Source organism: Canis aureus, chromosome 8 (genome assembly GCF_053574225.1).
Source record: "Canis aureus isolate CA01 chromosome 8, VMU_Caureus_v.1.0, whole genome shotgun sequence".
Lineage (NCBI taxonomy): Eukaryota > Metazoa > Chordata > Mammalia > Carnivora > Canidae > Canis > Canis aureus.
The window spans coordinates 20,962,107-20,976,284 of record NC_135618.1 but is presented as its reverse complement, the minus strand read 5'-3'; the positions used below and the strand labels follow the sequence as shown (position 1 = coordinate 20,976,284).

General features: G+C 35.4%; 2 protein-coding genes and 1 long non-coding RNA gene across 9 annotated transcripts in view; 2 read left to right on the top strand and 1 right to left on the bottom strand.

The window, feature by feature from the left end:
- The window catches only part of LOC144318456 (uncharacterized), a 111,893-nt gene extending 109,651 nt beyond the window's left edge, over positions 1-2,242 (top strand). The window contains exon 6 of the long non-coding RNA XR_013384360.1: positions 2,128-2,242. This is a non-coding gene — a long non-coding RNA (uncharacterized LOC144318456). The remainder of the gene's footprint in view (positions 1-2,127) is intronic.
- Positions 1-14,178, bottom strand: part of RPAP2 (RNA polymerase II associated protein 2) — an 80,649-nt gene that overhangs the window by 60,330 nt on the left and 6,141 nt on the right. For 6 of the 7 annotated variants that reach the window (XM_077905417.1, XM_077905413.1, XM_077905416.1 and 3 more), the window contains exons 3-6: positions 13,836-13,950; positions 12,498-12,596; positions 12,227-12,292; positions 9,431-9,519 (exon numbers count right to left, since the gene is read on the bottom strand). In XM_077905417.1, coding sequence (XP_077761543.1) covers positions 9,431-9,519; positions 12,227-12,292; positions 12,498-12,596; positions 13,836-13,950 — 369 coding nt within the window. Of the gene's footprint in view, positions 1-1,605; positions 1,652-9,430; positions 9,520-12,226; positions 12,293-12,497; positions 12,597-13,835; positions 13,951-14,178 lie in introns of all 7 variants that reach the window. The other variant, XM_077905418.1, reaches the window with a different exon arrangement.
- The window catches only part of GLMN (glomulin, FKBP associated protein), a 47,517-nt gene continuing 40,206 nt past the window's right edge, over positions 6,868-14,178 (top strand). The window contains exon 1 of the mRNA XM_077905420.1: positions 6,868-6,965. The gene's annotated coding sequence lies outside the window, so the exon portion shown is untranslated. The remainder of the gene's footprint in view (positions 6,966-14,178) is intronic.

Genomic DNA, 14,178 nt, shown 5'->3' with positions numbered 1-14,178 from the left:
ATTATATATTTGTCCAAAGCCACAGGATATATATAAAGCTTAGAGCGAACCCTAATGTAAACTATGGGCTTTGGGTGATAATGATGTGTTAATATAGGGCCATCAGTGGAAACAAATGTACAATGTGGTGGAGGGTGCTGATAATGGGAGAAACTATACATGGATGGGGTTAAGGGGTATGTGGGAAATCTCTGTACCTTCCTTTCCATTTTGCTATGAAGCTATAATTGCTCTAAAAAATAAAGTCTATTAAGAGAAAAAAGAAGTAAACATAAGAAACTAGGTGTACATGAAAGAGAAGCTAAGGCACTGAGTATTTTTTTTAAAGATTTACTTATTTATTTATGATAGACATAGAGAGGAGAGAGAGAGAGAGAGAGAGGCAGAGACACAGGAGGAGGGAGAAGCAGGATCCATGCCGAGAGCCCGACGCAGGACTTGATCCCGGGACTCCAGGATCGCGCCCTGGGCCAAAGGCAGGCACTAAACCACTGAGCCACCCAGGGATCCCGGCACTGCATATTATTTTTTTTTTTTTTTTTTTTTTAAAGATTTTATTTATTTATTCAGGGAGAGAGAGAGAGAGAGAGAGAGAGAGAGGCAGAGACACAGGCAGAGGGAGAAGCAGGCATCATACAGAGAGCCTGACGTGGGACTCGACCCAGGGTCTCCAGGATCACGCCCTGGGCTGCAGGCGGCGCTAAACCGCTGTGCCACCAGGGCTGCCCGGCACTGCATATTAAACCCATTTAAAGGACGAAATAGGGTTGCAATGAAGGCACTGCAAAAAACTTTCAATTAAAAAAAGTCAAGCTAAATGGATAGATGGAACCAGAGGTCATTTAAATTATGAAACTGAAAGGCTGTCAATCAAAAAATGTCAAAGTTGCAAGTATTTTTCTATATAATTAAACATCACAACATCAATTATATAATATTATCTAGATAATCTCTTCGTCTTTTGTTCAGTCTTAAGCATAAGAGGCACTGCAGGGAATGGGTTCTATCAATCCTCTCAAGTAAGGGAGGCACTACTAACTGATCAAGGCATTCTTTCCCATTAAATTCCTTCTCAGTACACACATCAGGAGGCATATGGGATGAAACCAGTATTTGTCATCCCTGTTTGAGAGATTCCCCTTGTAGTTCAGGAATTCCCCAAGACCAATAATAAAAAATTTAGAAGGAAAGGCAAAATAAGGCAACGGGCAGTGAGCTTCCTGAGAGTAAAAATGTAATCTATTTTTGTTTCTTTCTTAGTCCCTCAGCCAGTTGAGGCATATCCTTTCCCAATCACCCAAATTACCCTGTTTACCCTACTTCTTCCCACTCACTAAAACTCTAGTCATGGAAGCTATCTCGGTTTGGTGTTCCTCAAGGCCAAGGACACTACTTGGATGGTGACTAGCCAGCCTTGACTGCTCCAGGGGATATTTATAACTCCCATTAAGAGCTTTTTTGGCCTAAATAATATGCTAACTTTCACAACAGAGAGTTTTATTGCCTGTTGACTACATCCTCCCACTTTGACTTGTAGTTCTGTCATTTTTCCTATCCCACATCCCCACCCAAGTCTTCTTGGCTAAAATTATCAAGATTCAGTACCTTGCAGCTGTCTGGCATTTGGTCCTACGCTGAGATCTGAGTATCACTATAGGGAAGAAAATATGTGTAGACAATGAACCTCAATTGGATTCTTATACTCAATAGCTAACCTGCAAAAGCAAGAGTATATTCTATCATTCCTCCAAATTCCTTCAAAAATAAAATTCTGTACTTTTATATATATGAATTATGCTGGGTATACTAAGTAATATAAAGACTAAGTTCTTGGGGATCCCTGGGTGGCTCAGTGGTTTGGCACCTGCCTTTGGCCCAGGGCATGGTCCTGGGGTCCTGGGATCGAGTCCCAAATAGGGCTCCCTGCATGGAGCCTGCTTCTCCCTCTGCCCGTGTCTCTCCCTCTCTCTCTCTCTTTCATGAATGAATGAATAAATAAAATCTTAAAAAAAAAAAGACTAAGTTCTTATTCTTAAGGACGTTACAATTTAGTAGGAAGAAAATGCCTGTTTTTAGAGCTTTACAAATATTAATCCTCATAAGAATCTACTACTATTATCATCACAGATAAAAAGACGAGTACTTAAAGGATCAGTAATCTGTGGAAAGTCACACAGTGACTAGTAAAGCAAGGAATCAAACTAAGACAAAGGGCTCAACTACATTTCGCATCATTCAAGAGAGTATGTGGTAAGTATGATGAGATACATGAGCTGCTACAAGAAATTAGGGAGGAAATAAAAACTTCTTGTTGAGTGAATGAAGAAAAGCCTCGGATTCAGTTGGGCCTATAAAGATCAACAGTTTGTATTATAAAAGCTAACGCTATGGATCTGAGGTTTTACTCCATAAACCTCTCCCTTTTTTCTCTTTCCTTTTAGGATGTTATCATATTTAAGTCTATCTTTAGAAAAAAATCAACCAACCCTGTCCTTCAACCATACAGTCCCCCTCATTTTTCATTGTAAGCTTTCTTTAAAGTCTGCACTACTTTTCAATTCCACATCTCCTATTCAGTCATCAACCCTCTACCTCCTGGAATCTTTATGCATTACTCTATTGAGATGACTCTTGCTAAGATCACCAGTTACCAGAAAAATGCTAAATCTAATGGATATTTTTCAGGATTCTGTCCTCCCCACCAAAACCTTTTTAAGGTGGAAGAAAAAAAATCAGTATGAAAGGAGAGCTTGAAAAAGGAAGAAACAGGAATAAATCATGAAGCAATCTTCAGGGAGAAAAGAACCAGGAACACAGAAAAGTACTGTATAAGCAATGAGGCAGAGAGATGAGAGAAGATAAGAAGAAAATAGTGGAGATTCAGCTGAATGTGCTCAATCCTTTCAGTTAGGCAGTAGGTTAAATTATCTACTATGATTTGGGACACCTGGGTGGCTCAGCAGTTGAGCGTCTGCCTTTGGCTCAGGTCGTGATCCCATGGTCCTGGGATGAGTCCCACATTGGACTCCCTGCGGGGAGCCTGCTCCCTTCTCTGCCTATGTCTCAGCATCTCTGTCTGTGTCTCCCGTGAATAAATAAATTAAAAATCTTAAAAAGACAGAAGAAAAGATTTGAACGTATCAGATAGTCAATAAGAAACAAAGAAAAAAAATGGGAGCACACAATTCAGACTACACAGAATAAACTGTAACCAGGCCAGAGAAATGCACAGAGAGCAGGCTTTGGTACCAGACAGATTTCAGTTTAAATCTCAAATCTCTATATATGAGCCAAGGGTTCCGGGTGAGTCACTAAACTCTGTGAGCCTCAGTTCCATCATCCATGAAATGGGTAACAATATTTCCCAGGGATCTTGTAAGGACTGAATTAAATGACACAGCTTATGTAAAGCACTAAAAAGCTAAATGAGACAGCTTATCTAAAGTGTGTGAGAACTTTACCCAATAAAGTTCAGGAACCCAAGCAAAGAAAAAAAGGATGACTGAAGCTTAGGAAGCTGGGCGTGGTAGAAGGTTAAGGGATAAAGAATCTGGGATTGTTTGGAAGGACAATACTATAACTGCTGACCATTGTGCACAAGAAAGCTAATTTAATGAGAGTCTGGCCAACCTAGAACAGAGCTAAGGTAGAGACAGGAGGTCAAAATGAGGTCACAAAGCACACTCAAGAGTGATAGCTATAGATGAGATAGAGGTTGTGGTGAGAAACGGGAAGCTCTTATTTCAAGATCTTGGAGGCAGAATAACCCATATAAGAATAGGTCTAAGTATGGCTGAATGAAGGGGTAGTCAAAATGTAAACACTATTTTAAATCATGAATACAATTTACAATAGTTTTATGAAAAATATCCAGCTATATGACATTTTTTGAGGAAAAATACTAAGAATTAAAAGAAAACTTAATTTCCAAAGGCAAGGGAAAATCAGAATATACTAAGTGCCTACATATGATAGGTGAGTTTTTTTGTGGTATGATAACATTACATAAAATTTACCACTTAAGCCATTTTTAGTTACAATTCAGTGGCACATTCACACTTTTGTATAACTATCATCACCATCTATCCACAGGACTTTTTCATCTTCCCATACTTTCTGCTAGCTGGTTTTTACATTACTTCATTTAATCCTCAGAGATTTATGACTTTATCTTTAAAGATGAAGAATCTGAAGCTTTGAGAGGTTAACTAATTAACTAGTAAATCTAGGATTCAAATTTGGGTCTTTTAAAGTCCAAGCTCTCTATACAACATGCTGCCTCTAATTAAAGTTAGAAAAAAGACTCAAAGTTGTAAGGGTATCTCCTTTGCTTAACCTCTCTCATAGGAACTCAATGTACTTCCGGAGCTACTATTTTCCTCTCCTTTGTTTCATTTTTCTGATTTCAGGTAAAGAGAACCACATGGAACACTGTTTTGAGATATTTGATGAGTAACCTTAACAGTCTCCTGATTCCAAGACTATAAAATGGAGAATGATACATGACACTAAAATCAATTAGATTTGACTTAATGAGGTATTAAATGAAAGGTTCAATATAAAAATTCATTTTGTTTTAATATGAGCTGTTTTAGAAAGAATGAGGCACCAAGTTATATTGCTTTCTTTTCTACCCTTAGATGAAATTCAAAAGCTATTTGTTAAAAGTGCCATCTCTTTTTGCTCTATTTTCCAACCCCTTCAAAGTTTGTTGCCCCAGAGATAGTTCTCAATCTAATCGACATGAGCTGAACTTAAAAAACAAAAATAATCATGTTACAGAATATCTTCAAACTGGTTCTTCATAAACATTTCATATTATTTTCACTGAAGTATAAATTAGATGATCAATTGTAACTTTAGCAAAAGAAACCTAAAATTAGAAATAACTTGTGCCAAAAAACCTTCTTTGAATGTATGCATATAGATTTATGTGTTTGTGTTGGTCAGAATAGGTGTATTATACATAAATCAACAGAAGCAGCAGGCTACAATTCCCCCCTGTGGTGGAGATTTTCCAAATATAATGAGACATGTTAAAACCTCTTTCAGAAAGTTTTTATTCTGTATACTAAGCAACAGAAGTGGCTGTTCAGGAAGAGGTTATAGAAGTTGTTCTGCAGAGGTTTTTGGCTTCCGCACCTCTGAGATTATACTGTTTATTGCCAAGAAGCATGTGTGAAAATCCCCTATTCTGGGCCACATGATGGCGCTTTTAGCTCTGTCAGCATTAACAATTCACCCCAATTTTATTTTTCAAACCATAATTTGATTCTCAACATTTGTCCTTCTTAGTTTTAACTCCTGATTTTTTAGGTTATAAAGAAACTTCCAAGACTTGTCAGAGTCTACATTCAAACAAAACAGATTTTATAAGTATAACTATATGACTATCTAAATGAGTACACTGTCTCAGAGGAATTTAAGTGTATGTGGTCTGTTTCTGGCCACCAAGTGGGTGAAAAATTTCTAACTCACAACATGAGAAGCATCATACTGCGTCATGATCTAAGTCATCTAGGTCAATGTTTTGTCTCTGAGACATTATCAGGAGACATTTTGTGGGAAACACGGCTGTTCTCGTGACATCAAAGATTCTACTCCAGATATTTTTCATACTTTAATAATAAAAATGAGGGAGTAGAAAACTCCAAAGGCCCCTTCCGATTCCAAAGCCTCAACAGAAGTATGGAGCTAGAATTCATGGATTTGTCTAAATCTTTTTAAAATCTATCTATATGTGTTTATTATCAGGGTAGAGAGCTTTCTATGGTATAAAATAGTATTTTAGAAATGTTAAAAGACACTACAGATTTTAGTATTTTGGTATCTGGTAAATTATATTAGCTTTCACAACAATATAAGACAAACTAAACTGAGTCAAATTCAATATTCTATTTCCAAATAGTGTGCAAGATCATGGTTTCCCTGAAGATGTCAACTTCAAGTTGTTCTGGACATGCTATAAAACATTCCTGGTTTTTCTTCAGAATTGAAAAACTTTGATCTTACCCTTTATCAGCCTTCTTTACAGACTTTCCCTAGTCTTATGCCGATAATTTTAATTTTCATCACTTTTATAAATAAAACATTTCCTATCTAAACTTTTACTATGGTGACAGTGACTGACTCAGACTGTAAAACACTAGAACTAAAGGGAACTAAGAGATTAATGCAACTTTCTACTTTGCAAATGAGGAAACTAAGGCTTAGTGTTGATAACAGACTGACAGTAATATGCATGTACTGGATTATAATGTAAAGTATACTATGGTGGTCAGTGCAATAAAATATTCAATTCTTTGAGTGGATTTTAAAATTTGCTCTTATTTTTTTAAATTTTAAGTATTCAATAGTTATTAATATTAATAAAATAAATAATAAAACAAAATAATTATGACTTAATTATGGTGATATGATTTAGTATGATGACACTTTAAACTAATGAAAACATCTCTTCCTTAAATACTAAATCCTGCCATTTAAAAGCAACAATTTTTTCCCCTTTAAAAGAAGATAGGTTCTGAGACACCTGGGTGGCTCAGCTGTTACTCAGCTGTTAAGCCTTTGGCTTAGGGCATGATCCTGTGGTATTGGGATCGAGTCCCACATTGGGCTTCCTGCATGGAGCCTGCTTCTCCCTCTGTCCGTGTCTTTGCCTCTCTCTTTCTGTGTCTCTCATGAATAAATAAATAAAATCTTTGGAAAAAAAAAAGATAGGTTCTGAATGGTATTATTTAACATTATATACCTGATATTGTATGTGAGCAGACTTTAAAAATCACATTTCTGTAGAGCTTACATATGCAACAGCTGGAAAGGCTTTTTAAAAGAATACTGAATTCTAGAATTCTGATCTTTGGAACACTTAAAAATATCAAACATTCTCTGAAGACACAGTGACCTCTAGTGGATTCATGAAATAAACTGACATAATGCTTGCCAGTAAGAATTTATAAATTAAGGTAAACCTGATACTGGAGATATAAAAGATACTAATATGGTTATATACTAACAAGAATCATACAAAAATAAGGGCTACCATTATACATGTAGTATAACTGTATACAATTATATATTTATAGGTTACTCACTAGTTACTTTTAAACAACTGGAATCCTGGCATTGTTGAGAACCTATCACTCGCTTAAGAAATACAGTTAATCTTTCTGAGCTTATTTGATAAAGATGTTGTGTTAAATTGTCCCTAAGGGCCTTTCAGCTCTTTAATTATGATCTTTTCTTCTTTAATTCATTTTGTACACCAGTGTCAGATCAAATTCTGTTCAATAGCATTTGAAGGCTCCCCAATACTTGTCCTCATTAGAATAAGTAAATTTGTTTCATTTGTGTGCTTGTTATGCCATTCCATTAACATTTCAATTTAAACTCACAGGTTTGGTTTCATAAGTGTGTGTGTTGTTTGTACAGGTGTGGGTAGCCTGTTGGATACTAAGCTCACATTATACACACTGAATGTAAATTAAATTGATTTGTCTAAATTAGGGAAACCAATGCCATTTTCATCTTTCTTTTTTAGTGAGGTAGGGAAGGGCATATAAAGTAGAATTTCAAGAACCCCAAGCATAAAGTGACAGAGCTTCACATTCTGGGAAAAGGTGGGCGTTCTGAACATAGAATAAGATTTTGGGAAAAACTGTTTTAGATTAGCTGAAGGAAGTACCAATTAGTGTATCTGAAGAATATCAAGATGACAGGAAGGGTGGTTTGGTAAATAGTTTTGAAGCAGATATGAGGATGGGCTAAATTTAACTAGAGAAGATATCACTGGAAACAATGTTAAGGATAACTTAAGAAAACACTGATTTTAACAGCTGGGGAATGGAATATGTGCAGCTGTCCTAAGACTGAGGAGGCAATAAGCAGCTCTGTTGAAACAAACATTAAGAAAGGAGAAAAAGAAAAGTAATAGTTAAGAAGGTACTCTTAGGTCCCCAGTCACCTTTGACAATGCTACAATCCTTTATCCTTCAAATAAGAAAGGCTAGTAGAGAAGTAGTGAACAAGTTTCATTCATTCATTCATTATGTGTAATTCAATTAACAAAGGTCATAGAGTGGTGTGCTTAACATATTCTCTCTCTATATATATATTTATTTTTAAGAAAGTGTGTGTGAATGAGGGGCAGTCGGGAAAGAAGGAGAAAGAATCGTAAGTGGACTCCACATTGAGTGCAGAGTACAACACAGCACTTGAACTCACAACCCTGAGATCATGACCTGAGCTGAAATCAAGAGTCAGACGCTTAACTGACTGAGACACTCAGGCGCCCCTTTACATATTCTAAACCACACAGCATTGGATCTGCAGGCAAAGGTGTCAGCCAACAACAGGACTGTCCCTCAGTACAAATGATGCTAGTTCAAACTACAGTGGTTTCATATTACCTTGTGCATCAGATAACACTTGAATAAGTTTTTTTCTTTAGGCAAAGGTCTTTAGTTAACTTGCATCTCATTATGTTTATGTCATTAAGTTCATTTAGCATTGATACTCTTTTACCACATGCCTTGTGTTGCAATATTCTCTATGAAACATGAGTTATTTGGGACATTATTTCATTTAACCTTGTTTGAAATTGGACAACATAGTTCAATTACATAACAATTTTTGTTACCTTTTCTACATATGGCATTTGCCCCTCAATAATAAATTTTCTCTCAAATTCAGCAACTACTGAAATGTTGTAAAAGTTTAAACATTTCCTAAGAGGCAAAACCCCAGGAATGTTCATAATATTTTTTTGCTAAAAATTATTATTGGATTTGTTTAAATTAAAAAAATACTGTACTGATTTTTAATAGTGAGTGAATTAGTAACCTGAACTTTTTAACCTTTGTACATAGTTGTTTTTTAGTACATAGTTTTCTAACAAAATTCAGTTGGATCCTAAGATCTAGTATCTACTTGAAAACTTTAACATTCTTACTCTAAGATTATTATACTAATAGAGTTAATAGAAATAACTAACATAGCAGAAGTGACGTTCAGGTTTTGTGATTAAAACTAAAACAGCAGGGGCAGCCCAGGTGGCCCAGCAGTTTAGTGATGCCTTCGGCCCAGGGCGTGATCCTGGAGACCCGGGATCGAGTCCCACGTTGGGCTCCCTGCATGGAGCCTGCTTCTCCCTCTGCCTGTGTCTCTGCCTCTCTTTCTCTCTCTCTCTCTGTCTCTCATGAATAAATAAATAAAATCTTTAAAAAACGAAAACAGCAAAGAAACACCATTTATATTTATTAATTTTCTGATTTTAAGTGTAAAATCCTTAATAACTATGCTTAAAATAAAAGCATTTCCCCACAATTAAAATGTGTACAATGGTAACATCCTACAGAAAACTAGCACTACTCTCTACATATCTCAGAAAGCTGGAATATATCAACAAATTATATGTAATGATTTAAATTACCTTTCCTCTTCTCGAACCCATACTGGAGTTTTAGGAATTTGTGCTTCAAAAAACTTAGATGCTTTGTAACAAAAGTTGCTGCAAAAGCACTGAAAAAAATTTTTTAATTAGCAAATTATTTCATTCTTACTATGAAACACAACTTATGTCCTGAAAACATAGTTCAAATAATGAAAACCGGGGATTCCTGGGTGGCGCAGTGGTTTAGCGCCTGCCTTTGGCCCAGGGCGCGATCCTGGAGACCCAGGATCGAATCCCACATCGGGCTCCCGGCGCATGGAGCCTGCTTCTCCCTCTGCCTATGTCTCTGCCTCTCTCTCTCTCTCTGTGTGACTATCAAAAAAAAAAAAAAAAAAAAAAAAGGAAAACCCATGAGTCCACAACCCAAGGTAAGAAATAATGTATAATACCTTTGAAGCTCTCGATGTGTCTGTCCCAGATAGCATCACCTTCCATATTCCCCACTATCATACATTGTGTGTTCCTAACTCCCTTGCTTTTCTTTAGTACTGCTATCTATATATACATACCTACAAAGATATCATTCAGTTTTGCCTAATTTTAAACTTTGTCTAAATATAATTGTACTGCTATATTTTCTGGGATTTTTTTTGTTCCACATTATATTTTTCAGATTCATGGAGATGTAGTTTCTATATTTATGCCTTTATTGTTTACGAATAATTGAGTTGTTTCTAACTTTTCTGCTATCACTACAATGTGCCTGATAAACATTTTTAAAGAATTTTTAAAATAAAAAAATACTGTTGTAAAAAAAAAAAATACTGTTGTAAAATAAATTTACCATCTTAACCATTTTTAAGTGTTACAGTTCATGGGCACTACGTACCTTCTCACTGTAGTATAACCATCACACCATCCATCTACAGAACTCTTCATTTTGCAAAATCAAATTCTATACCCATTAAACAACAATCCCCATATCTGCCTCCTCAGATAATCACCATTCTACTTTTGTAACCATGAATCAAACTACTCTAGTTATCTCATATAAGTGGAATCATTTAATATTTGTCCCTTTTACAGGTTTATTTCACTTAACATGTCTTCAAATACATCTATGCTGTAGTATGTGTCAGAATTTCCTTCCTTTAAAAGGGTGAAGAACATTCTATTCTATGCATATAGCAATTTTGTTAATCCAACTAGGAACATTCCTATACATACATAGCAATACATACAGGCAAGAAATCCCTAAGAATATATACCAAAGAACAGAAAAGTTTGGCCATAAAAAATGTGTGAACTTGACTTTACTAGATAATACCAATTTCTCAGAAAGATAATACCAATTTCTTCTCAGAAAGGATGCAATTTTATTTAACCAGTAGAATAAGGAGTTCCTAATATTTAACCAGTAGTATAAAGAGTTCCTAATATTGTTAGATTTTTATAATTTTGCTAATTTGGGGGCTGAGAGAATGTAAATCAATGTTTTTATTTTATTTTTTTAAAGATTTTATTTATTCATGAGAGACAGAGAGAGAGAGAGAAGCAGAGACACAGGCAGAGGGAGAAGCAGGCTCCATGCAGGGAGCCAAACGTGGGACAATCCTGGGTCTCTAGGATCACGCCCTGGGCCGAAGGCAGGCGCTAAACCGCTGAGCCACCCGGGCTGCCCATGTAAATCAATGTTTTTATTTGCTGTTTTCCTGACAAGATTGATCATCTTTTCATTCATTATCAAGTTCCTTCCATAAAATTTTTCTAGGGACACCTGGGTGGCTCAGCTAGTTAAGTGACTCCTGATTTTGGCTCAGGTCATGGTCTTGGGGTTGGGAGATGGATATTCTTTCTCTCCCTCCCCCTCTGCCCTTACCCCCATTCGCACACATATGCACTCTTTCTTTCAGAAAAAAAAGAAAAAAATTCTACTAGGTTTAGTCAATTCTATGGAAATACACCTCCTTCTGATTTATGGCTTATCTTTTCACTCTTTTTTGGAAACTTCTGATAAGCAAATGCTTTTATTTTTTTATTTTTTTTATTTTTTATTTTTGCTTTTAATTTTAATGTAGAAAAAAACTTACCAATTTTTCCTCTATTGTGTGTAATTGTGTACCTTATTTAAGAAATTCTCCATGTTTACAGAAACCTTCCCATATTCTTTGAAACAGTGTTTATCTTTTAACCTTAAATCTTTAATCTACCTAAAATTGATTTTTTTATGTACACTGAAACAGGGATCAATTTTCAGTTTTTCCATTTGGATAACTATTTGTGCCACTACTATTTATTGAAAAATTCATACTTTCTCCACTGATCCACAATATTCTTGTTATTATATACAAAGTATCCACATACATGGTTAGTATGTTTCTGGATCTCTATTCTGTTCCTGATTTACTTGCTTTAAGTTGTGCTAGTATGCACAAATTTTAATTTTCAATTTAAATTTTATTTTATTTAAATTTTATTTTTAACGGGGGAGGGAGAGGCAGAAGACAGAGAAAGAATCCCAAGCAGGCTCAATGTCCAGCACAGGAGCCTGATGTGGGACTTGATCTCACTACACTAAGATCATGACCTGACCCAAAATCAAGAGTTGGGCGCTTAACTGAATGAGCCACCCAGGTGATCCTGCACTTTGAATTTTTAAATGTTCAAGTATTAATTAAAGCATGAGCAGTTTTTTCTAATATCTTGAATGAAATATTTTCAAATAAACTTTTAGCATGGCTACTTTCTAAAAGGCAAACTTTTCAACTTTTTAAAAAAATTCCATTTAGTATATTAAAAATTAACTGCCACAGTGAGAACAGCCTTTAAGCTTACCTTTCTTTCAGTAATATCATAGACTTTATTGGTTTTGGTAGAAATTTTATATTTCTGTTTTGGTACCTAAAGGGAAAAAATAAAGTATAGCTTAAGAAGAATTCAAGTAATAAATATAAACTTTATGTTACAAGATTAAATTATCTACATATCATAACTTTGGCTAACTCATGTCATTAGTTCAAACCTGTTTCACTTCTTGTCTTATCTACAAAGTATTTTGCTAAATATAAAAAATTAAAGCTTCTATTTTAAAATATTTGTTACTTACAATTCCTAGTTTCTTCTGACATAAAGGATAACCGCAGAGTTTGATAATAGAACGCTCATCCACGACATCGCTGTAGTGAGCAGGTGTGATGAACTTCCCCTACAATGAAATGAGAGGAGCATTTCCCCTGCTAAATTATTGGAAAACTTAATTTATCAGTGCTCTACACCTCACTGATCTCATCAGAAAATAGAGGGATAATGTCTAGCTCATAGGTATGATGGAGAGGAGAAAATAAATACACTCAACACATAGTAAGCACTCAAAAATGTTAGCTATTATTAAAAATACAAACAACCTGAAAAAACTTCTGCCAGGAGACTGTGCATCTTTGTAGATACATAGTTCATGAAATAAATCTGAGGCAAGAAAAAGAAGTGGTGCTATAGCGATTGCTATTCCAAAGCAAAACACTAAAAAGTGGATTTCATTTTAAAAATGTACTATTCAAAAAATTAGTCACATGTAAAATAAAATATAATTTACCTGTTTTTAAAGAACTATCTTTAAAAACATTGTATATCAAAGGTGTCCTTGTGAGTCCTGACAAATTTTTCTGCAAAATCTTTCAGCTTCTGAAAACCTGTACAGGGGACTTATAAACTAGGTACTTATAAACTAGGTACTTATAAACTAGTATCAATTATTTCCCTTTGATATACTCATGGTCAAATTTTAACGCAATAGAGTTGTTAAAAAAAGAACAACTTTTAATACAGATTACAATTCTCTTGTTATGTGTTAAATCATAAGTGATCTATATTTCAGGTTTTTAAAATATCAAAACTAAAAGAACTACATTAACAAAAATAATAACCTTCTGTTACTAAAATAGGACAACACACAGAATATGGAAAATAACATTGGGATAATTAGTGCAAAGTGATGAAAATCAAGTGAGATTAGGAGACTTGTTTAAAGAACTATTATTAAGCGGTTAAACAGGCATGTTATTTTTCTTTAGTGTATTTTAAAGTCATTATACAACCAGGAATGCGTAATAGTTGATTATTTTAAAATGCATGAATTAGGGCAGCCCCAGTGATGCAGCGGTTTAGCACTGCCTGAAGCCTAAAGTGTGATCCTGGAGACCCGGGATCGGGTCTCGTGTCGGGCTGCCTGCATGGAGCCTGCTTCTCCCTCTGTGTCTCTGCCTCTCTCTCTCTCTCTTTCTGAATAAATAAATAAATAAATCTTTGAAAAAAAATAAAATAAAATGCATGAATTACATAGCATGCTCCCTGCATCTTGTGACTGAGAAGAGTCAAAGATTTTGATAATGCAAGGAAGTTTCATATCGTACAGATTTAAATAATGTAATAATTTCTCAACACATACACATTCCCTTAGGAATTCTTCTGTAATATCCTCTTCTAAAAGCTGTTCAACAATATGAAGAGCTTTTCTCTCAAATTCAATCTTCTTTCTCACAGCTGCTTCTAGTTCTGCTTTCCTAAAATTAAAAAACAAAAAAATTATTTAAAATTTAGAAGTTGGGGGGATCCCTGGGTGGCTCAGCAATTTAGTGCCTGCCTTTGGCCCAGGGCGTGATCCTGGGGTCCCAGGATTGATTCCCGTGTTGGGCTCTCTGTGTGGAGCCTGCTTCTCTATCTGCCTGTGGAGCGAGCCTGCCTTCTCTATCGGCCTCTCTCTCTCTCTGTGTGTCTCTCATGAATAAATA